Raw genomic sequence first — 22,722 nt, 5'->3', positions numbered from 1 at the left:
GTGTAGCTCATTAAGCCTCCCTGGCCCATTAACGCTGGAGATGGAGGATGAGACGCATGCGCTGTCAGGCTCCAGTCACGAGAGCGCAGAAAATCTGGTTTAAAAAACAAAAAAGAAAGTGTTTCTGTAATCCGGAGAAATCAATGGACCAGTCTGGTCTCTTAAGCCCTGGACACCTCACACTGTGACGAGGAGACATCTGCTTCTGTGCCAGATGTCGGTATAATTTTTATATCCGATGCAGCCACCGGTGATGACTGGACTCCCTGCACAGTTGCCTGCATGTTAGAAGTGCTCTGGAATTTACCCAATGCTTGTTAAAAATGTACATAATTTTGGGCAGGGCGGTTCTTTCAAGGGGGATATTTGCACACCCTTAGAGAGTGACCCCTCCGTTAAATCATAAATGAGATCATTACTGATCTGCTGCCCTCTTACTGATCTATTCCCTCAGTTCTTTATGGCAGATGTCACCCCGCCCCCCATGTGCCCGCGTCCGTCTCAGACCGTCTCTCTCGTGTTTGTGCTTCATCTGTGCCGTATGGTTTAAAGAGAAGATGCTATGTGGGAAGTTTGTGCTCAAGCAGTCAAAGTGCTACAATGTGCTACCTTACAGATACAGCATGTGGAGTAGAAAGAAATGTGTCACACTTGCTTGTACAGAAATACGAACAAAGGATGTTTCAGATTTTATTGATCTCATGTGTTTGGCACGTCATTCCTATCTGATGAACATCAGGTTGGCGTTGTCCCTGGAGAACAAACGTCTTTCCACGTGGCAAATTATCTTTGGACCACACAACAAAGACAAAAGGGTTTGCTAAATAAATTGAATTGGTCGGTATGAGACGTATCAGTAGGGATAATGTTTTACTCTTTACTCTTTGATGGAAGTGCCTCTTAGCTATGTTTGTGCTTTACACTTAACCAAGCCATTTTATCGTTTTGCACTGATGAACACCTCATAATTGGTCCCCGATGGAAGTGTCTGTGCTGATTTGCTAAATGATTACTGACCTTCGAGTGCCTACGGGGACACCTGGAGGACAACTGCTGAAATGCATCCTGACAGGCCAGATGGTCGGACTCTTGAGATCAACCCTGTCCATATTAAAATGGCCCCTTTTCACTGAGGGCAGTGAGACACCGCACCCTGTGTATCCTTTCAGATTGGGAATTGCCTCCAAATTACTAAGTCATTATGGTGGCAGTTAGCCTCTACTCTGTGGCACACTGTGACTGGTTCAGGGACCCGCTGTGGACCCTTTGGCTGATACCGAGCGATCCTCCTCATTAAAGATTAATCAGGTTACTGCCCACGTGAGGTTTGCCCTTAAAGTCTTTATTTAGACGTCGGTTACATCATGGTAATGAATCAAAGTTGGCTAGCAGACGGTTTAAATGGGGAAAGCTTTCTCGGTGGTGGAAACGTACCTGGGGCGATCTTTCTCCCGTAGCTGTCCGTGGCGTGCACGCCGGCGTCCTGCTGTGCTGAGGGTGGATAAGATTAATGCGCTCTAAAGACAGAACAGGGCTGGATTAAACCCGGCTCAGGTTTGTGTGCGGTCTGTGCAGACACATTGGACTGATTTCTTTCCTGAGTGAGCGGGTAAACTGTCCTCTCCTGTCTCCTTCCTTAAATCCTTAGAGGGCGGGCAGGCAGGCGCACTCTCCTCGTTTCCAAATTGGAGGGCGTGATTGAATAGCTCGTCCGAGCGGCTGACGGACAATAATTGATGAAACGCTGTAAAGTGACTTCCTGCCGGGTTTTGTTTCAGCTTCTCTCTCTCTCTCTCTCTCTCTCTCTCTCTCTCTCTCTCTCTCTCTCTCTCAACTCGCATCCTTCTCTCCTTCGGCTGAGCCTCCTTTCCGAGAGCTTGTCGATGACGCGGCGATTACTGTGGAAACGTGGCGGGAGTGGCCGAGCAGGAAGGACAGACAGACAGACTCGCGGTTTTGGCGGGCGGGCGGGCGGGCGGGCAGGCGGTCTGCTGAGGCCCGGGCTGCCAGCCTTGCTGCCGCGTTCAGGAGAGCGGGCCCTGACTAACTCAATCTGCGCTGGGCTCGTGTGTGAACACGAGAGTATCAGAACACACGATGATGATGAGAACAGGCCGTTCAGCCCATCTGGGCTCGCCGTTTATCTACAGACTAGAGAGTGTCCAGCTCTGCGTCAAGCATACATACCCCAAGATTCCCTGCAAATGTTATTTGTGGGTTAACGAGTGCGGTCTGAAATTAGCATCCTTGCTCATACACGCAACTGCAGAGTTGCGTGTATGAGCAGGGCAGCCATTTTGGCTCAGATGTGGGTAGACCCCAGAGTAGCACCCACAGATGAAAGCATTTTTGGGGTGCGGATTGACGCGTGCTCTGTGCTCACTGTCTGCTTTCATCTTGCAGTACTGAGTCTGCTGAGGGAGGGAGCTGACTGCAATACACACACCCCCTCTGGAGGATCACTGCCCAATACGCGCACCCCCTCTGGAGGATCCCTGCTGCATCTGGTAAGACGCTGATGCACTTTTACCCAAGCTTCTTAACTCCTGTGCGATTTTAATTTGAAGTGTTGACCAGTGTGTTGGGGCAGAGCCAAGCTGTGGCCCCTCCCCCTGGGACTCCTCATTATTATTATTATTACAACTAATACCACTACTTCTACTATCAGTACTACTACTATTACTATTAATATTACAACTAATGTTCATTATTTGTGGTGATAAGCAAGTGTTGCAAATGCAAGACTAAGATAAAAATGGAGTGCAGTTTCATTCTCTGTCTGAATGTATTGCATGTGTCTAGACTGTTCCCCTTTGTGAGGCAGTTTACCGTGAGCATTTATGTGCAGAGACTGGTGGTCTTCAAGCAGGAAGTCCGGGCGTAAACCGTGCTCTTCATCATCTGGACTGATGCGCACGGAACGCCCATCAGTCCCTGTAACGTTTCTGCAACGTTGGGCGGCTAATGCTGCCAGGCAGAAACCCATAGCCATCAGTCACCACAGTGTCACCGCACCGTTGCGCTTCTGTTGCTGATGCCTCAATCTTTGACTTTCTTTACTTGATTTTTCCACCCCCACCCCCCACACACGCAGTGTGCTCACCATGACAACAGCTTTGCTGCGGAGCTGCTGATTGGCTGTGGGCTGGACGTGGACCTGCAGGATGAGGACCAGTGGACCGCGCTGCACGTAGCGAGTGCCTGCGACCACTCTGACACCGCCCTGCTGCTGCTGCTGGTGAGCCAGGCCTGTCCTCCGTCTCTCCCCCTCTCCCTCCCTCTCTCCCCCTCTCCCTCCCTCTCTCCTCACTCATCCGCTCTCCCTCGCTCTCTCCCTCTCTCATCCTCTCTCCCTCACTCATCTGCTCTCCCTCTCTCTCACCCGTACTCCCTCCCCCTCTCTCATCCTCTCTCCCTCTCTTCCTCGCTTTCACCCTTTCCCTCTCTCATCCTCTCTCCCTCTCTTCCTCGCTTTCACCCTTTCCCTCTCTCATCCTCTCTCCCTCTCTCACCCGTACTCCCTCCCCTCTCTCATCCTCTCTCCCTCTCTTCCTCGCTTCACCCTCTCCCTCTCTCACCCTCTCTCATCCCCCTCATCCTCTCTCCCTCTCTCATCCTCTCACCCTCTCTCAACCTCTCTCCCTCTCATCCTCTCCCTCTCCCATCCCCTCTCCCTCTCTCCCTCCATCTTCCCCCTCACCCTCTCCCACTGCCCCCCCACACTGTAAATCGGCTTCTTCCATCTTTTGTCTCTCCTTCCGCCTCGCCCTCTTTACTTTGAATCTTTCATGCTCTCTCGCCCTCTCTCCTTCCATCTGGCATCCACTCCCTCCTTCTCTCCCTTTCACCCTCTCTCACTCTATCTCTCCTTTGACCCCATCTCTTTCTCTCCTTGTCCTCCCTCTCCCCTATCTCCTCTCTGTCTCTCCCTCTCCATCTCCCCTCCCTGCCCCTCTTGCTGTGTTCCTTCCATTTTAAAAGCAGGTGAGGGTGAGGTTTGATTGACAGGTGAGCTCTCTAATGAGCTTCCTCCACAGGCTTAATTAGCACAAGGGGATCTCAGGCCCCGCCCTGTTACCATGACCCAGCTGGTGGTGGGTGGGATATGACACCTACCTCCACTTCACCAGGTTTTATTTTTTATTTTTCAGTTTAATTGGCTAGGATCCATAAGGGGGAGTGCCTGCGGTTCTCTGACATTGACTGGTTTCCTCGGTTACCATGACAACAGACCCCAGGGCTCCACCCTATCAGTGTGTGTATGTGTGTGTTTGTATGTGTGAGTGGATATGCGTGTGTGTGTGTGTGTGTGTGTGTGTGTCTTTTGGACACAGCAGTGTTCAAATCAAAGGTCAGCTTTTCTTACTTTCCACCTTTTGACATTTGGAGGAAGCAAAAAAAACGGTCTTGGCTTCAAACAACGTCCAGCCTCCTTTGGTGAGTTCAAATATGAACCTAAATGAACTCCGCAAACTGTGCTTCTGAAGAAACGCTGACATTTGTCTGTAAGTCACAGTTTTACTGAGTCTCTAGTCCAGCCCCGATGTGCTGGGCCACTGAGCATCCACTAGTCTGTAGGCATGGTAACATCCACATTTTAAATGCGTACTGTACTCCCGGTGAACCGCTGCGCAGGAAATCATCAATGCTGTGTGGAGCGTCAGTTATTTTTCCCCTTCTCACTCAGTCTGTTTGATGCGAGGGCCTATTTTTAGCCGCCCGGCTTCAAAGCGTGCGTTTCCTGTGGAGGGGTGCGCTCCAGCCGGTGGAGTCTCGGGGCCGCGGGCGCTGCGTTCTGGTACCTGTGTGCAGTTGATTAGGCCCAGTGTGACATCTGAGCTGTGTGGGATGGGTGGGATTAGGGAGCCGTGTGTGAAACCGTGTGTGCGTGTGTGTGCACGTGTGTGTGAGTGTGTGTGTGTGCGCACTTGTTCGCATATGTGTGAGGGTGTGGTGTGTATCTGCCTGTGTGTGTGTGTGTGTGTGTGTGTGTGTGCGTGTTTGCACTTCTTTGCACGTGTGTGAGGGTGTGTACGTTTGCCTGCATGTGTATGTGTGTGTGTTTATCTGTTTGCGTGAGGGTGTGTGTGTCTGCCTGTATGTGCATGTGTGTGCATGTGCGTGCATACTTGCACTGAATACACTTCAGTAATCAGTGAGGGTTTGTGAAGATTGTACAATTTGGGCACACACACACTCTCACAGGAATACTGCAATACACACAGGAATACTGCATAATTCATCTGTGAAATGCATCTAATGCACCACATAATAATGTGACTCCATTATACCCAACTTCTCCTTTGGCCTCTGGCTGTTTCCTATAGCAGGCCCACTGTGATGCGTCGTCTGCTTCCAATATGAAACCCAACCACAGACTATATAAATACATCTTTTTAATGGCAGCTGGTGGACAGACCATCCGTACTCCTTAGTGTACTGCACTCAATCATTGATTTAATGACACAGTGCTGACTAAAACTGCTATTTGGGATGCATGATGGAAAATGTAGTTTTCTTTCTTTAAAAAAAAAAAAAAATTGTCATGTCAGTTGGGTTATAATTGCTCAGACCTGTTTTGATGTGGTTCTGTCCTGCTTCTTTCCTTCTATGAAGGTTTGGCATTTTAGAATCACTAATGCTGCTGCACTGAACAGAATTGGGTCCTGACTACTAGTAGCTGGCAACCTGATACGCCAAAGAATCCCATCTGGACTGTAGAAGAATTAAAATCCATTAAAAAATGCTCTGACTTACTTATTATTCATTGATTTATTTGGCGCAGACTGTTATCCAGATTGACGTGACACAGAGAAACGAGGGGAAAAAAAAAACATTTGATCTGTGGTAGATCAGCATTGCTGTGGAGATGGTTTCAAAAAATTCTGCAGACACAGTTCTTTCCTACGGAGAGGATTAAGTTTTGGCTACTAGAGATTTGTGGGTTGGCTGCTAATGGGTTCTGTGGAAGTATTGCTTTTTTTTGGGGGGGGAGGGGGGGGTGACTTGGCCAAGACCAATAGGAATAGGTATACCTATATACCTTTCATGTTCCACTCTGTCCTGAAGCACACTGGAATCATTGGTTCTTCTGGAACATACTGGATTCTCAAGACTCAATACTTGTTCACCTTGTGTGTCTCTGAAGAGTGTTCCAAATGTCACTTAGCATGCTAGCTGCTGTGCTTGCTTTCTGGTGTAGGAGAGGCGCCATGAATATTCGAACCACTGTAGTGCAATAAGAACACAAGGAAATGTGAAAAAAGTTCTGCTTTGTGTGTAAACTAACTTCTTTTTTTTTTTTTAGATAGTGTAGCTTGCATGGCTTTGCGAGTCACATTTGGTGCCCGTGATAAAAAGCGGGTCTTTCATCTGAGGCTAGTGCTGGACTGCACTTGTTCAGCGTTTGTGGAACACATTTAAATAATGAGGAGCTCTACGAGCTGCTCCGTTAGGGAAACTGCATTCATATTTCTCTGAAATATGCCAGTGAGCGTTGCCGTGGAGGCACGCTTCGCTCTGCTTATTGCTAAGGAGCAGCAGCAGCAGCTTGAATAGCTGCTTTTCCTTTTCAAAGGGCTGGGAAATTGACGTTCATAATTAAGTCATTCAGTATTTGGTGAAAGCCTTGCTGAAGGAGAAGGAGGGAAAGAGAGAGGGGGGGAGAGAGAGAGAGAGAGAGAAAATGGAGAGGATGAAGATGAAGATGCCGGTGCCTTGCCAAACCCAGCTGCAGTAGAGCGAGTGACAGAGAAGCTGCTTTGAGTGTTTCAGTCATTTTTAGTAACACACTTCCCATTGAACCCAAAGCAATGAATGATGAATGTGGGAAATGATATTGAAATGTGTCACAAACTATTTTTTTTTTAAAAAAGGGAAATCTCACCGCCATTTTTACTTTGAAGAGGATTGTTCATGCTGTGGAGTGAGTTCTCACTCCACAGCACATTAAACCCTTTCTTTGAGGAGGGGTGGAAGAATAAAAATAAATGTAAAAAACTAGGCCACATTTGTATTTCAATATGGCAGCAGGCAGCCTTGATTAGCAGACTTGCGGTTTGGTCTTCATTCAGAGAAGCTGCTGGCAGCCTGCTCTTACACAAGCTGTGTACATGTGACGTGCTTTCTCCCTCTGTGAGGTCGCAGTGACCAGCTTGGACTGTACCAGTGCAGCCTTCATCAATCACGGCCGCTATGATCAATTTATTGTTTCAACCAAACGGCAAGTCTGCCCGCAGCATTCATATGAGTTTAAACTGGGAGAAATGTATGAACACTACACAAGGCTATTTGTGTGTATACCCTCTCCAGCTAGGGTAATGGTGTGGAAAATGCTTCAGCCTTACATCTGTTGTACAACCAGTTACACAGCCTTCTATCGACACAGAACTCTTACATGCAAATGTACGCGTTTGTGATAAACACCATTTTGTGAAAAACAATTAGGAATTCTAGGAATCTCTTGGGACCCCCAGACCAGTGGAGACCCCCCTGGTTGAAATCAGTGCATTTAGACACTGGCACTACTGTGTAGAATTAGCATTTTAATGCATGACTCATAGCACATTTACAGCTAGACTAATTGAATTCTGCATTTTCCCTGTGCATGTTAAGATACTGTACATACGATTATGTACAATCTGACATTTTGAATATTGCGACTTTGTCAGCTCCTACAGTTGGTCAGTGTAAGGAGGGATTCCTTAACCTTATTTTTTTTTTTCTTTTCTGTGAGATTTCCCTTCCTGTGAGATTTCCCTTTCTGTGAGATTTCTCTTTGTGAGAATCTCTCGTGTTTCTTTGCCACCGCCTCCTTTGCTCCAGTTTTCCTGCCTTCCTGCTGAGAGAATGAATAGGAATGTAAATTTCTCGCTCTATTTTAGTGCTCGTGACTGCTAAACAAAGCTTCCCAGCTCCCAGCCAATGGTATTGCCAGAGCCCCAGTGGGCATGTGCGAAGGATTATGGGACATTATCACATAAAAGCAGAAAATATCCTTCACCCAGCCAAAAAAAGGGGGATAAATCTTTACCGTTTCACAGCTGGGCTTGAAAACATATCGCTGTTTATATGATTTATGTATATTATATTTCTTGCATTAATTTGCCCTCCTTACATTACCATGAGTTTAGTGTTCCCCTCAAACTCAAAATCTTGGCGTTCTGGGTTCTCTGAGAACTCCACCAGGCGTGCTGTCCTGTGGGCTCTCCTGTCTGTTCCGGAATGTTCTCTGCACAGACGCTCTGTATGCTCTGTGCAATTCCACCAGCTCAATCATCATCTCAGCTCTGCACTGCAGTGCGGTATTCCTGGGTGGCTGAGTGCACTGTGTCAGGCAAGACGAGTCGATTGCAGTCTCCCTAAATGATGGATCCCTGCCTATATTTGATTTTGAAAAATGATATAAAGCCGAGTGCCTTCGGACATGGCATCCTTTTCAGAGTTAGTTGTGGGCACTTTGAGGAATAAGGTCAGTGTGCCAAAGATGTCATTATATGAACTGATGTCACTCCAAATAAACAATTACAATCACTCATAGCAAATAACATTAGATTTTCACAGGGTGCTGTGTCATAATCTTTTCAAATACTGCTTTGAAATGAAATACCGCAGGCAGAATGCACCATATGTAAGCCTGTGCCAGTTGATAAAAAAATAATTTTAAGTTTGTATAAATATTTATGCAGTGTTTTTGGCAAGGTCATGTTGTTCTTTTCATAACCTATATGTGTCTGAAATAGGTCTGGCATGTAAGATGGATCACAGCGATGGTGTTTCAGGAGGCAATTAATTTTAAATTACCTTGGGTTCTCTTTTAGAGTTCTGCGTATACATTTTTTTCATTGGTGTTTTGTGTTGATTTGTTAAATAGTTTTAAAAGTTTAACTTAGAGCACTTTAAGCCAGAGTCCTTCTTCAATAAATCAGTAGTAACTTCAGCATGATCATGCAGGGCAGTAATATTCACTCCTGGTCCTGGCGGCCTGCAGGGTCTGCTGCTGGCTTTAGTTGTTACTCAGCTCTTAATAGATCAATTTAAGCAGTTGAATGCACGGTTAACTAGCTCCTCCAGGAGTTTTTCTGTGATTGTTGCGATCAAAAATGCTTGATTTTGCAACGGCTTTTCTCAAAAATTGTGATGCAATTTGCAAAGTTTTGTGTGAGGTTTTTTTTTTTTTTTGCTGTAAAATTGCGGGAATTGGCAAAAATTGCACGTCGAGGAAAAAATTGTGATTTTTAAAAAAAACTACTACCTAATGAAGAAAGAGTCATATGTAATCACTTCCTATGATAATAAGCATACTGCACATCACAAAAATAGCTGGAAATATGATAGTTCTCATCTTTTTTTATTTTCTGAACATAAAGAACCATGGGAAGTTGAAGAGCCTTGCTAACTGTAAATGCGGAGTTATTTTAATACAAAGTTTCCAAACTGACTTTTGGAGTAAACCAATTTGTATGCCATGGATACTCAAATCTTGCCCTCGAGGCCAGTAGCACTGCTGGTATTCATTATTCCCCTCTAATCAGGACTGATTTAAACCTGGGACCCCAGGTTACTTGAATATCTGGCCAATAAGTCACATTAATCAATCAATTAGCTATCAAACATAAAAATTCAAGCGATGCTACTGGCCTCAGGCTAGATTTGGGTATCCCTGCTCTAAGATATTACAGCTGTTGTGCGTCCATGCGGGAGTATAGATCTGGTCCTTTCACTCTGCTAAATTGAGCTGATGTAGAGCTTTAAATGCCTGTCGTGTTAATCCATATATAAACTAATACCCCACTGGATCTCTGAATTGATTACCGATAACGTCCCCCTAAATCCCCTCCTGAATGATGCTTATTAGTTAAAGTACTAAGGAAGGTTGCACTGAATGTGTAGTACAGTATTTCTTTTCCTCTTTGTCTGTCAGATATGTTTACTGAAGGGAAGGTGCGTGCGTGCACACAAGTGTGGTATTTTGCTTGCGGGACATCCACCCACCCATTATCTGTACCCGCTTGTCAGGGTCGCGGGAGGTGCTGGAACGTGCATCAGGTGTGAGGCAGGAACACACCCTGGACAGGCCGCCAATCCATCACAGGTGCCTGAGGGACAGATCAGTGTATATCTGAGGGCAGAGCGGGTTTCACTGAGAAATCTCACTCATCCTTTTATTTTTTCCTCCCTCCCCCTCTCCCTCCGGTGTTTTTTTTTTTTTTTTTTTAAAGGGCGGGGCCAACGCGCTGCTGCAGGACGTTAACGGGAACATTCCGCTGGATTACGCCCCGGACGGGTCCGAAACCAGGCTCATTCTGCAGACGCACCTGGAGGAGAAAGGTACCGGAAGGAGTGGCTGTGTAGTCAGGCACTGTGACAGTTACTATTGTACAATGATGAAATGCGATCAGGTCCTGATAACTCTCTGTTTGTGACTTTTATGACATTTTGCATTTGAGTACAGTATGCAGATGCACACAACAGGGCTATGTGAAGTCAGCATTATTCAAGCAGGACTGTCTGCACCAAAATGGAGCCTGCACTGCCCTTATGCAGTATGTGATTATTTGTCGAACAATGATGATGCGTTTAAAATTCTGAAAGGTTCTTTTGGAAAGTTGCGTCTTGCCATCGGAGTGTGCAGAGAACTCGTGCATTCTCTCCTTTTAAGAAATATAACAGTGTTCATGACAGAATGAGATGAGCTGAGATAAAATAGACTTTATTATTTGTTACAAGGGAGGTCTGTCATGAGAGCCAGGCCGTTTTAAGTCATCCCAATGCCATAGTTGCATGAGTGATGGTGATTGGATAGCCTTGTAACCCAACGCCAGCTGCTGGAACTGCGGGAATAACACAGGTATTTTCTAGCCTGTGTTCCAGAATAGACACATTTTATTCTGTAATGGGGTGTGGGGGGAAAGAGCCATTTGGTTGTCCTTGAATCTCTCAGGAGGGCTGGGCTCACATTTGGATCAGTGTCCCTGCGGTAGTACCTGAGTAAATGGGTCATTACCGTAGGACCCATCTACCACTCTCCCTCACCCTATCCTGAGCTGTTGAACAGAAATATGCCACTCACCATCGCAGTGATCATTACTGTTATACACTGTCTGTGCCATTACCCAAATGCGCTGGAATTTCTCCTAATCTGAGGGTTCTCCTCTCTTCTGAGGCTCTGAAGGTTCTCATATGCCCAAAATAAAAATCTGTGTTTGTGTATTGGGAACAGGAATACTATGCATGTAATTTCCCCAGTCTGTACAAATCACTCACACTCTCACACAGACACGCGCACACGCACACACACACAAATGCACGCACGCACACACACCTATGCGTACATGGGTATAAAGACCACCAAGACTAACTGTGTTGAGAGCTGTGTACTACAGAATACACAAAACCAAGAGCGCAGGGTTGCCATGGTCTTTCATAATTCAAATGATATCCATAATTAACATGGTCAATTATAGAGATTAATTAGTTTGTGCTACCAGGCCAAACCAATTGAGAGCTATGCTCATAATATCATAGGTAAACTGTTAATCTGTGCATTCTACCAGGGTGTTGTGAGAAACCTTCAGAATCAACAGGAAATAATGTGGAGATGATCGACAAGCAAGGCAGGCTAAACCAAGAGCTGGCAGTGCGATGTTTTACACATAGAGTGCAAAATCAATAGCATAGAGTAAAAGCCAGCCAATAATCCTCTCTGTGTACACTGAGCTTGAGGAGCAGTACAGCCACGCGCTGACTCCTGTGGCAATGTCACTGTGGCAGATATTGACCCGAGGGAAAGGCGGGTCACATCTTTATTAAACTGTAGTGTCTCCATTTTACCGCCACTGCAGTACTGCGTCCTGATACATCCAAGTTTAACCCTTTAAGGGGTGCGATCAAAAATATGTGATTAGAATGTTAACTGAACATTCCAATGCTGATGTAAACAATCAATACTGGTAATTGAAAGCAATGGAGTTCTAGAACAGTGATTTAGAATTCTGAAAGAACATTCCAAAAAGACTACTCTTCAGAGGGTTAGCAAGACGGTGAAAAGAGCTGGCTAGATCTTCACTGTAAATTTTACTCAGCTTTGTTTTATTCAGTTTGGTGCGTAGCCCTTGGTTGTATTTTTTTTTTTTTACTCCCGTACAAATACATCTCTATAAATGGCCTCTACAAAGAGAGGCCAGTTTTCTTTAGGATCACACATCACATATGGGAAAATGAGGTCTTCCTGACCGTAGGGCACATGGGCTCATTATAGTACAAAGAGAATGGCAGAGGCGCTCGTTATTTCCTACCTGGTGTGGTGCTCGCGGGTGCGGACGCTGTGATGGGTAATCATGGCCTATTTGTGGCTCCTGCGGACGCCGGGTAAAAGACTCCCAGCAGGCAGTGGGGCAGGGGGCGGGAGCAGTCAGAGCCCCGCCGGGTCAGTGTGCGCCAGACCGCTCCGCACATCCATCAGAACCAGAACCAGAACCAGAACCCTAGCGGCTGGAGCTGTTAGCTACAGTCATAGAATTAAAGAACTGGGCCTGGCTGATGATGGGGGTTCTGTGGGCCCGTGGGTCTCCGAAACACGCGTGTGCTGTGTGTCTCTCTGGAACACGCGTGTGCTGTGTGTCTCTCTGGAACACGCGTGTGCTGCGTAACACCCATTCCTAACGTATGCAACAGAGCCAAAGAGCGAATGATACAACAAAGGCTTTCTATTGTGTTGTCCTCACTGGTTGCGTGGGACATCTGTTTCATCGCTCGCTTCGTCTTTATTTCAGCGGCATTTCGCTTGTGCACCCCGCCTCCAAATTGTTGCCATTGGTGGAACGGCATTTGAACTTCCGTATCTCGTTCACGCTCAAGTGATATTAATATGGACAAAGAGAGGCTGAACACATGAAGCATTTACTTCTCTATGTTGTCTGTAGTAATTTATACAAGGAACTAAACTAAAAAAGAAACTGCATGGCTGGAGACTGATCTGTGTCACCAAATCGGTGGGTACTGCTATCAGAGCCGATCAGACAATGACAATAAATGTAAAATTTAGGCTAATAATTTAGTGTTTTCTGTAATGAGATTTAGGCAGTACTCACTCATCCTCTCCAGGTGTCGACTGGGCTGCTCTGCGCTGTGTGAAGATGCAGAGGCCTGCCGTCATGCTCTCTGACGTCCAGCAGCTGGTGGCGACCGAGGGGAGTGTGAACCAGAGCAACGACGACGGGGTCACTCTGGTAAGGATGCCCCCCCTCCCCACCCATACCCTGTTCCCACATCTGGCCATAGGCCGTTGTTGATAGCCCCCTGAGTTCTAGCCCCGCCCATCTCTGTCTGTGTTTCTAAGCCACGCCCTGTCCTGTGCTATTTCTAAGCGCCCATCCCCCTCCCTGTCTCTGTGCTGTGTTCCCAGCCCTGCCCTGTCTCTGTGCTGTGTTCTAAGCCCATCCCTGTCTCTGTGCTGTGTTCTAAGCCCTACCTTGTCCCTGTGCTGTGTTCTAAGCCCAACCCTGTCTCTGTGCTGTGTTCTAAGCCCTGCTCGGTCTCTGACTGTGTTCCCCTCTGGTCCGCAGCTGCATATAGCCTGTGCCAGCGGCTACAGGGACGTGGTCTCCCTGCTGCTGCAGAGTGGTGCTGACCCACAGCTGGCTGACGGTAGCTACTGGACCCCTTTACACCTGGCTGCTAAATACGGACAGGTACAACTGCCCGCCCTTCACACTGACATCCTCACTGTTTGATGGATGTCCCATCATACAGTATGTAGTGCATTATATATCACATGTAGCCTTGAAGACCCCTCACATATGCTCTATTTGGATCAAAGATTGCACACAGAACCCTTCCCCGTATGTGTTAAATATATTCTGCTCCACCCCTACCTTAACTTTGATTGTGTGTAGCTCAGGATGGTATGTAGATGGACACCCTACCCTCTTACATACCTGTGAGCCATGTAGCATCTGTGCTGTAGATGCTAGGTGCTCTTTCTCACATAACATGGGCTGTTATCGTTTAAAAAAAAAAAAAACCTGCTAACCTATCCTTGTTTGAACCAGACATAATTATTCTCTTCACAGCAAAACTCTCCTGACGTGAACTTAGAGTCCTTATCCTCCTCGCCCACAAGGCTGGGGCATTCCGTTAATCAGCACTGCCCAGGGCTGTTCGTTTCCTCAACCGTTTACGCGGCAGCGGATGTGTAATAACGAAGGAGATCTCGCAGAACGTGCGTCCGTCCTGCTGACACGATCAAATATTCGATTACGGCGCTATTTTGGGCGGTGCTGACCAAGGCGATGCTCTGGGTGTAGACTGCACTTTCTGTCCTGTCTGCATTTTCTGTAAGCAGGATTCACCACCCGCAGCACTACTGACTCCTTCCACTCCCTCCCCAGCCATGCTGTATACACACTGTCCCTGGGACACAGTCCTCTGAATGCTATTCGCCAGCCGGTGATATAATCCTTGCTAAGTGACGTCTCATTAACTTTGTGAAGAATCGTACTTAATTGTGCGTCAAGGTTGAGGACAAATGTTTTGAGGGAAAGAAAAAATGAATATAATGCCCATGTGTTCTGTGATCTTTTGGGATTTGCACACACACACACACAGGTTCACTTATTCGCCATCATTCTTCTTTGCTCGTGTGTGTGTGTGTGTGTGTGTTTCAGAACTGCTGATGTGTTTCCGCTGGTGGCAGTGTGTACTCACACACACACAAACACACACACACCTTGTGTTCCCCGAGGTGACGCTGTGACAGACGATCGGTCATGCCGCGGCGTGGCTGCCTCTCTGTGATTTATGCCTGGTGAGCTGGGCGCGGACGTGCTGGGCGGCGGACGTGCGCGCAGACAGAGTCTGGCGGTTAGCGCCCGGCGGCTAATGAGCCGCGCACCGCCAGCCCGCCGGCGTTCGCGGTGCCGTATCCTTGACTACCAGCGATCTTCATGGAGCAGCGATGCTCGGAGGAAGAGAGCAGCGGGTGCTGGATGTGACTTTCTGTCCTATGCACCCTCCCCTTTAATTCAGAACCGAGCCAGTGAAAGTATGCACCCTCCCCTTTAATTCAGAGAAGAACCATGAATGTATGTGTCCTCCCCTTTAATTCAGAGAAGAACCATGAATGTATGGGTCCTCCCCTTTAATTCAGAGAAGAACCATGAATGTATGTGTCCTCCCCTTTAATTCAGAGAAGAACCATGAATATGTGTGTATTTCCTTTTAATTTGGAACAGGGTGTTGAACTGATCGATGTCCTCTCTTTTGGTGAATACTTGTGCCCTCTCCCTTTAATTCTGAACAGTGATGAATACTGGTGTCCTCCCCTTTAATTCTGAACAGTGGTGAATAGCTCTGTGCTCTTCCCTTGCAGAGCGACATCGTTGGCCAGCTTCTGGATCAACATGCTAACCCCACCCTCCTAAACTGCAACCTGGACAGACCCTCAGGTAATGAGCCCAGTTTCTGAAGAAACGGGGCAACACCCCACCATCATTCCTGCAGGACAAAGCTGCCATTACAGTCACACTGATACAGCCCAAATAAGCTTCTCCCACACCAATCGGGAACAGCCTCTCCACCTTGGAATTCAACTCACATGCAAAACAAGCCAACCATCACAGGAGCACATTCACCTCTGGAAATCTGAAACCAGCATTCCTGCCGTTTTAATGAGACTGATCAGTCACATGAAAACAATGCATATTAAACGGGTTTTTATTAAAATGCTCCAGGGCTTAAGGCCTGTAATTGAAATTGAGGAACTATCTGTTACTTGTTAAAAAGTAGCATGAATAATCAGAGCATTGCCGACCCGACAAGCTGTCCCTTTTCAAAAATGTAATTGGATATGAGAGAGAGAGCCTATAATCAAACAAACACCGTTTTTAATTTTGCTATCAATGTCATTGGCAAGGGCACCTGCTAGCTGCTCTCTAAAAATGGATCTTTTGTCTTATCTTTTAACAACCATGTCTGAAACTTGACTTTAGTGAAATTGAGTCAAAGTATGTAGCTGAAAATAGAAAGAGCAGATTCCCTTAAATGTTTGACGCTCGTCTTAAATGTTTTATCTTGTTTGACACAGGTGCCTTGTAAATGATTGTAGTTTTTGTGGTCAGTTCCCTTGAACCATCTTGCTTTTGTTCCCCATGGCAAATTTTATCCATTTCTTATTTGAGAACCAGTTCAGACCAGTGAGTTGGCTAAAACGCATAAAGTAGACGCTAGCGAATGCTCACTTCTGAAGAAAGGCAGGGCACTACCAGGAAACCGTGCTTTAAAAAAAAAAAAAAAAAAAATGCCAACCCCACAAGAAGACAACAGGACGACAAAGACCTGTGTCGACCGAGAACCTGAACATAATACGGAAGGATGCTTTCTCAGAAAACAGTTGCTGACGAGGCAGGAAGGCATACCGCCAACACAGCAACAAGAAGGGCGCGGTGACAACAGCGTAATAAGTAACTGCGCCAGCAACGCAGTGAGCCGCGATGTCAGCCGTCAGGGGAACGAGACGTTAAAGCTCAGATCAGTGGCCTTCTTCGTGAGGTCGAAATAGACAGTGCTTACGGCAGGCTAAGCTAAATAAGCCTGGTTTTACCGAGTTGGCTTGCTTCCTGAAATACCTCCCGGGGGATGCTCAGATCTAGCCTTGAGGGGCCAGTAGTGCTGCTGGTTTTCATTTTCCCCTCCTCCAATCAGGGACTGATTTAAATCTGCGCCGCCAGGTGAGTTAATCAGTGGTAATAAGCATTCAATTTGCTATCGGATCGAAAGGAAAAGCCAGCCGTGCTCCTGGCCTCGACGGCCAGATTAAAGCAGGCCTGGTACAGACGGTGATGTCTTCTGTGCCCGAGGGCTGGCACCGGCGCGTTTGCTGAGATCTGTATTGTTTGGTGATATTTTTATGTTTTTGTTACCATCATACAGGCGCACGTGTCATCAGACTCTCTCCTTATTCCTTGTACATGTGACTAATGAATGTGCGAAGGGACTGAAAGCGGCCGCTTTTGCTGAGCGTGTGCCCACCCTTACGCCGCCCCCCCTCCCCCCCCACCCCCCCACCCCCCCTCCACGGTAGCATGGTAACGCTGTAAGCCCTTGCTGTGATATTTGCTTTTTCGTTCGCGTCTGTGCCCTGAGATAAGGACATTATCGTTCCGCTGCAGCAGGCTCTTTCTGCTCAGGCTAAAAACGGAATTGTAAAGACGGGCCAAAAAAAAAAAAAAAAGGGTTTTTGAACACAGCAGCGTTTGAAGCAGTTTTTTTTTTCGTTTTTTCCCCTGGAGGGCTGCTGAATTAGACACGGGAGACACGGGGTTATGGTTTTAGTGGAAGTCTCATGAAATTTTCTCCCTTGGTTTTAGTGGAAGTCTCATAATTTTCTGTCTTGGTTAAGGATGAGGCAGAGAGCAGTCTCATACTGCACAGGTTCTGTGGGGGAGGGAGGGGGGGAGGGGGTGCTGCATTGCTTTTAAAGGTTTGGAAAACAAAGGCTTTGTGCTTATTCAGGTTGCCCCAATACTGCTCTTCACCCCTGTCATGTAAGGGCACTTGGCTCAGCGGCTACCTTGCTGATCAATAACTCATTTTGACTGGGGGGGTGGGAGGGAGGGGGAGTAGCCCTGGGATGTCTGGAACAGCCAGAGGGTAGAGAGAGAATCTCGCCGCCTTCACTTACCGCCCCCCGCAGCGTTGGGTGATCGAGGAAAGGGAAGGGAGCTTTTCTCTTCCTTTTTGCATCATCCTCTTCAGATGAACACGAGGAGAGCAGCGTCGTCTCCTCCAATCAGAGTTGGCGTTACGGAAAGCGGTCGGCCTCTCTCCCTCGACCTTCTCTCAGAGACGGATCGATGGCGTCACTGTCAATCGCACGGGCATCAGGAGCTAAGAGCCAAACGAGACGGGCGGCTGATAAGGAGCCGGTAACCGAAGAGATGAGAATCCCACGCGTCTCTTCTGATTAACCGCCCCGAAAACCTCATCTGCTCGCTGCGATTCAGGCCCTCGTTTTTATGAACGCGGTCGTTGCTTCTGAAATGTGTTATCGATCTTCTGGGGGGTGGGCTTGCGGAATGTGAGTGTTACTGTTGAGTCCTTTACCAGCAAAACAGAACAGAGCAAAATTGTCCTGCACCGTATGGTGGATTAATCTGCAAAGAACCTGTACAGTGTTGAACAGGTTGTAGCAGATTTTTCCCAAAAGGTTTAGGACATTTCTGTCTGACTTCTCACTGTGTAAACCCTCTAAAGTTTCCCGGTGTGCGGTCTCTCTTAAAGACGGGTATTAAATGCTTTCCTTGTCCTTGGTTGGTGGCGGTTTGGCTTGGTTTGCTTTGGTCTGGCTCTAAATTCATTTTCTGCCAGTAGCAAGGTTTGTGGAGCACAGGCCCTGCCTTCACACGTGGTCTTGTTGCTTGTTTCCATGACAGCGCATGAATGCTACTCCACGGCTTCAAAAATGATGTCACTCTGACTGCCCCCCCCCCCCCTTCCCCTTGTGTTGCAGGTGTCGCTGCCACCGCTAACATCGCCAAAATTCTCCAGAGGGCGGAAGAGAGCTGGGAACTGAGGCTGACGGACCCCTCCGCCCCAATGCTGACGTCACATCAGCTCTGCAAAGAGATTTCCCATGATGCCCCAGTGCCCGCAAAACTGTACGCGCCTCTATCTGTGTCCAAACCCGCTGTCACGCATTTTTAATACTACCTAGCTTCTCTGCTGTTTAGAATCAGCATTAGAAATGTGGTTTTATCTCTCTTACCCAGACCTGCGCTCAGTGGGGTTTGCAGATAGAAACCGATGCCAGAGACAGTGATCGAATGAACTGTGTGTGCGTGTGGCTCTTTCACTGAGGAGGCTAAACTCCTCAACCGCAGGCACATTTTACCCACTTTGGGTCCGCAGCAGATTTTACGTGGCAGAGCAAAGCTTTATTTAGTCAAATCAGCTGAGGCAGACAAAATGAGTTAACCAGCTTTGGCGCGTTTTTGGAGTTTGGACAAGAGATCAGCTTATCCCCTTACACTGGGCTAATTGCCATGGAAACTAATGACCAGAGTGAGTCAGGCATCTCCCTCAGGGCAGTGTTCCCATCACTGCACAGGGGTTCTGGTTTCCTGAGGTGTGCTTAGTACACATGCCTAACACTTTGCCACTATCCAGATATTAACCAATCACAGCCACCCAAATTAAGCTCTTTTCGACCAATCACGGCCGCCTTTGGAGTAAATCCTTGTTGTGCCATGGTTGCCATTTAACACTCAGCACGTCTGCAGATTTAGTAGTAATATATTAGATATTAGATGATCAGCAACAGGAGGAGTGTATTGTTTTCATGTCTGTTGAGCTCCCCTTCTACCCACCCTGCCCCGCCTCACCCTGCCTATCCCTGCCCTGTCCTGCCCCACCACCAGCAGTCTCCCCCTTGCCATCCCCATCTCCAAACGGGACAGCCTCCTGGAGAGGGACACCATGTTTCGGGACTTTTCCGGCAGTGTGACCCGTGGCCCCTCCCATGAGAACGGCGTCGACAGCCACCTGACCTCACGCGGCGGCAAACCGGAACAGGTAAGGCCCCGCCCATCCCGCGGGACTCTTTAAATGATTGTGGGGTCAGTCCCCACTAAAGTTACACCATGAACATTTTTAATCAAGGTTTCCTCTACCTCTGTTCTTGGCAATGACCTCAAAACAGATGGATTGTGGGTAAATTAGCCTGTGACAGATTGGCGCTGTAAATTAGGGATGCGTTGTGAGGCCTCTAGACCCCTCATTCAGGATAATCCTCCTCCCTGTGAGTTAATATGTGTGCTGAAGTATGGCAGATGAAAGGCAGTGTAGAAGAACTGCATTAAAACCAGTTGGGTTCTCATCGCTGGGCGGACATGGGCACTGAATAATTTAACTGGGCCTGTGATTGGACAGTGTCACGATCGCTCTTTGATCGCTGAACGCTGAACCCAGCCCACTGTGGAATTACGGTCCCGATGGCGCCACCGCAGCGCCAGACACGGAGATAAGCCTTTTCAGCTCCGGTCAAAGCAAAACGACATAAGAATGCAGCGAGTAGTTTGTCAATGAAAACAGAGGGACACCTGGCCACTGGGGAGCGTTTGAACACAGCCCTTTGAGGGGCTTGTGTAAGATTGAGCACCGCCCTTTGACGGGCTCGTGTAAGATTGACTGTGCTACCGGGGATCACGCAGCAGTAATCCTCCCTTGTTCAGTTTCACGGCTGGTTTTGGCCGCTTTCTGCATTTACACGCATGTGTAGCGTGTTAACCGTGACCCCTGGCGTGTTTGCGTTCACAGCAGTGTGCTCGTAAGACCGCGATGTAAGAAGTCAGCGTGTTTTTACTGTTTGGCTTACCCGAACCTGCCTTCCTTTTTTGTTTTTTATCTTTAGCTAAAATATAAAATCTTTAGCCTTGACTAAACACGGCAGATCTCAAGTTTTTTTAATTTTTTTTACACAAAAAAAAATCTCTTTGTGCCAAGCGAGACCAGCTTTGTTGCATCGCCCCTCTGAGCTCCCATGATTCCCGGGTGCGGGTGGGTTGGTGACCCCGGTCTCGGTGTCCCACAGGTCAGGCTCATGCCCCCGGCCCCCAGCGATGACCTGGCCTCCCTCAGCGAGCTGACCGACAGCAGCCTTCTCTACGAGATGCAGAAGCGCTTCGGAAACGACCAGATCTACGTATGTACCCAGCGCTCTCCTCCGGGAGCGCATGCGTTTCATATCATCATTATTATTCATTCATTTGGCTAATGCTCTGAATCCCCCCCGTATCCATGGTAACTTACATCTCATTGGAAATTACAGCTTGGACCCACAAATAATAAATGGCCATGTCTGATATACTGTATCCTACTGTGCGCAATTGCACAAATCCCAGAGGGATCGTACTGTGAATTGCGCTCCTCATCCAGTAGACAAAGTAATTTAAAATAATTGCATACAGATGTGCTGCAGATGTCACCAGCGCCATTACTTCTCTGTGCGTCCAAAGTCAACTTGATTGTTTTCCAAGCGTTCATCAGACATTTTCATGAGATATGAGAGCACTGGGATTGTCCTGTTGTCTGGGTAATGAACACACACACACACACACACACAGAGGGCACATTATTTGCCAGATGGGTCACTGCCAGTGCACCTGGAGCACTTTACCTTCATTATCACCACAGCCATCCTGCTGTATAAATATTAAACTCCTACTGAAAGGGAATCAGTATTTCCCCGAGCATCAGACAGGTTATTATTATTACTGTGTGAGGGATTTTCTCTCCATTTCCTGGGAGGAGCTTGAATGGCTTGGCCCCGCCCCTCAGTGGTAACAGCACCAGGCTGTCATTTCCTGGGAGGAGCTTGAAGGGCTAAGCTCCACCCTTCATTCTGAGCGAAGGTCCACAAACTGTCATTACCTGGGAGGAGCTTGAAGTGCTAAGCTCCGCCCCATCAGAGAGAGAGAGAACTGCAGCAGCAGCTGTGGCTTTGTGTGGTTTTGAATGCAGATTAATGTGCGGTATCCCCACCGCACAGCTTCCTGCCTGTTCTCATCACTCTGCGCTCTTAAAACGGCCACTTTGCTGCCATGGCGACGTGCTAATTAGTCAATTAAATGAGCAGCCAGTGTGCAGATTGATGTCACAAGATGCGTTTTTCAAATGCAGACGCTAAGCGTAGCTGCCTGGGTCCTGACAGTGTGAAACGTGGGTATCTGGAGTTTCACGCACTGCAGATCGCTGTGCAGTTGCTGATGTGGCCAGTAGGTGGCAGAATCTGTGTAGAATCCCAGGGGCCTTGATTGTGAGGGCCCTCTGGTTGGTGCTGCAGGGCAGTGGGCACACTGTCCAAATTTGAGCTTGGGGCGGTTTCTAGTTCTCCTAGGAGGGTCTCCACCTCCAGTCACCTGCTTTGTACAGCCCTCACCTCTGTGCCATGACACCCATGGCTTTTACCCGTGAGCAGACATGTTGTGTGTTTATTGAACTGGCAAATTATAAATACAAATGTTCACTCCTGGCTACTCTCTCTCTCTCTCTAGTTTCCAGGTCTCTCTCTCTCTCTCTCTCTTTGTGTCATTATTTTCTCTCCTTCTCTCTTTCTCTCTGTTTAAAATTTGCAGTATGACATAATATAATGTAACATTTCCCTCCCCTTACAGACTTACATTGGCCATATTCTTCTGCTGGTGAATCCCAACAAGGAATTGCCTATTTATTCCACACTGGTGAGTATGTATTCTTTTTACAAATCCTGGGTTGAAAAGACAAAAAAAAAATCAGGTTTTCTGTTTTCAGTTTCAACTCCTCAAGTCTCAAACTCTGAGTTGGAGCTCCCAGCAGGGAAGCCTCTCTCAGCCAGAAAGATCTGACAATCTCACACACAGAATAAATGTATTCAATCTACATTATCATCATGTGAAACAGTGCATTGTCTGATATATAGTCATCTGATTCATCACTGATTCTCATCCCCAACCCCAGCTGGCCCTGGGGTTTTGGTGGTCCTACACAAGAATGTTGTTGTGGCCCCAATGTGCTCCAACATAAATCACTAAATAGTATTTAAATAAACTTTCATTTTGGGGCCCAGGGATGACCCCCAAAAGGACTGCGTGTCAGCTCTGCCCGTCAGGCTTGTGTTTCCAAAATTTGCACCCCGAACCCCGCCCACCCTGGATGGGTGTACTGTACATCCAGTGAATGTGCATGAGA

At 47.4% G+C, this 22,722-nt stretch overlaps 1 protein-coding gene across 7 annotated transcripts in view; it reads left to right on the top strand.

Annotated features, from left to right (window-relative positions):
• The window catches only part of LOC135240569 (unconventional myosin-XVI-like), a 99,362-nt gene that overhangs the window by 28,387 nt on the left and 48,253 nt on the right, over positions 1 to 22,722 (top strand). For 4 of the 7 annotated variants that reach the window (XM_064310187.1, XM_064310188.1, XM_064310185.1 and 1 more), the window contains exons 3-12: positions 2,404 to 2,507; positions 3,095 to 3,238; positions 10,221 to 10,329; positions 13,105 to 13,229; positions 13,566 to 13,691; positions 15,371 to 15,446; positions 18,509 to 18,656; positions 19,416 to 19,569; positions 20,588 to 20,698; positions 22,170 to 22,235. In XM_064310187.1, coding sequence (XP_064166257.1) covers positions 2,404 to 2,507; positions 3,095 to 3,238; positions 10,221 to 10,329; positions 13,105 to 13,229; positions 13,566 to 13,691; positions 15,371 to 15,446; positions 18,509 to 18,656; positions 19,416 to 19,569; positions 20,588 to 20,698; positions 22,170 to 22,235 — 1,163 coding nt within the window. Of the gene's footprint in view, positions 1 to 2,403; positions 2,508 to 3,094; positions 3,239 to 3,727; positions 4,438 to 10,220; positions 10,330 to 13,104; positions 13,230 to 13,565; positions 13,692 to 15,370; positions 15,447 to 16,319; positions 16,728 to 18,508; positions 18,657 to 19,415; positions 19,570 to 20,587; positions 20,699 to 22,169; positions 22,236 to 22,722 lie in introns of those variants that run through there. The other 3 variants (XM_064310186.1, XM_064310190.1, XM_064310191.1) reach the window with 3 other exon arrangements.

This window comes from Anguilla rostrata, chromosome 15 (assembly GCF_018555375.3).
Source record: "Anguilla rostrata isolate EN2019 chromosome 15, ASM1855537v3, whole genome shotgun sequence".
Classification (NCBI taxonomy): Eukaryota; Metazoa; Chordata; class Actinopteri; order Anguilliformes; family Anguillidae; genus Anguilla; species Anguilla rostrata.
The sequence above is the reverse complement of the archived record's forward strand: the minus strand, read 5'-3'. Positions and strand labels throughout refer to the sequence as shown.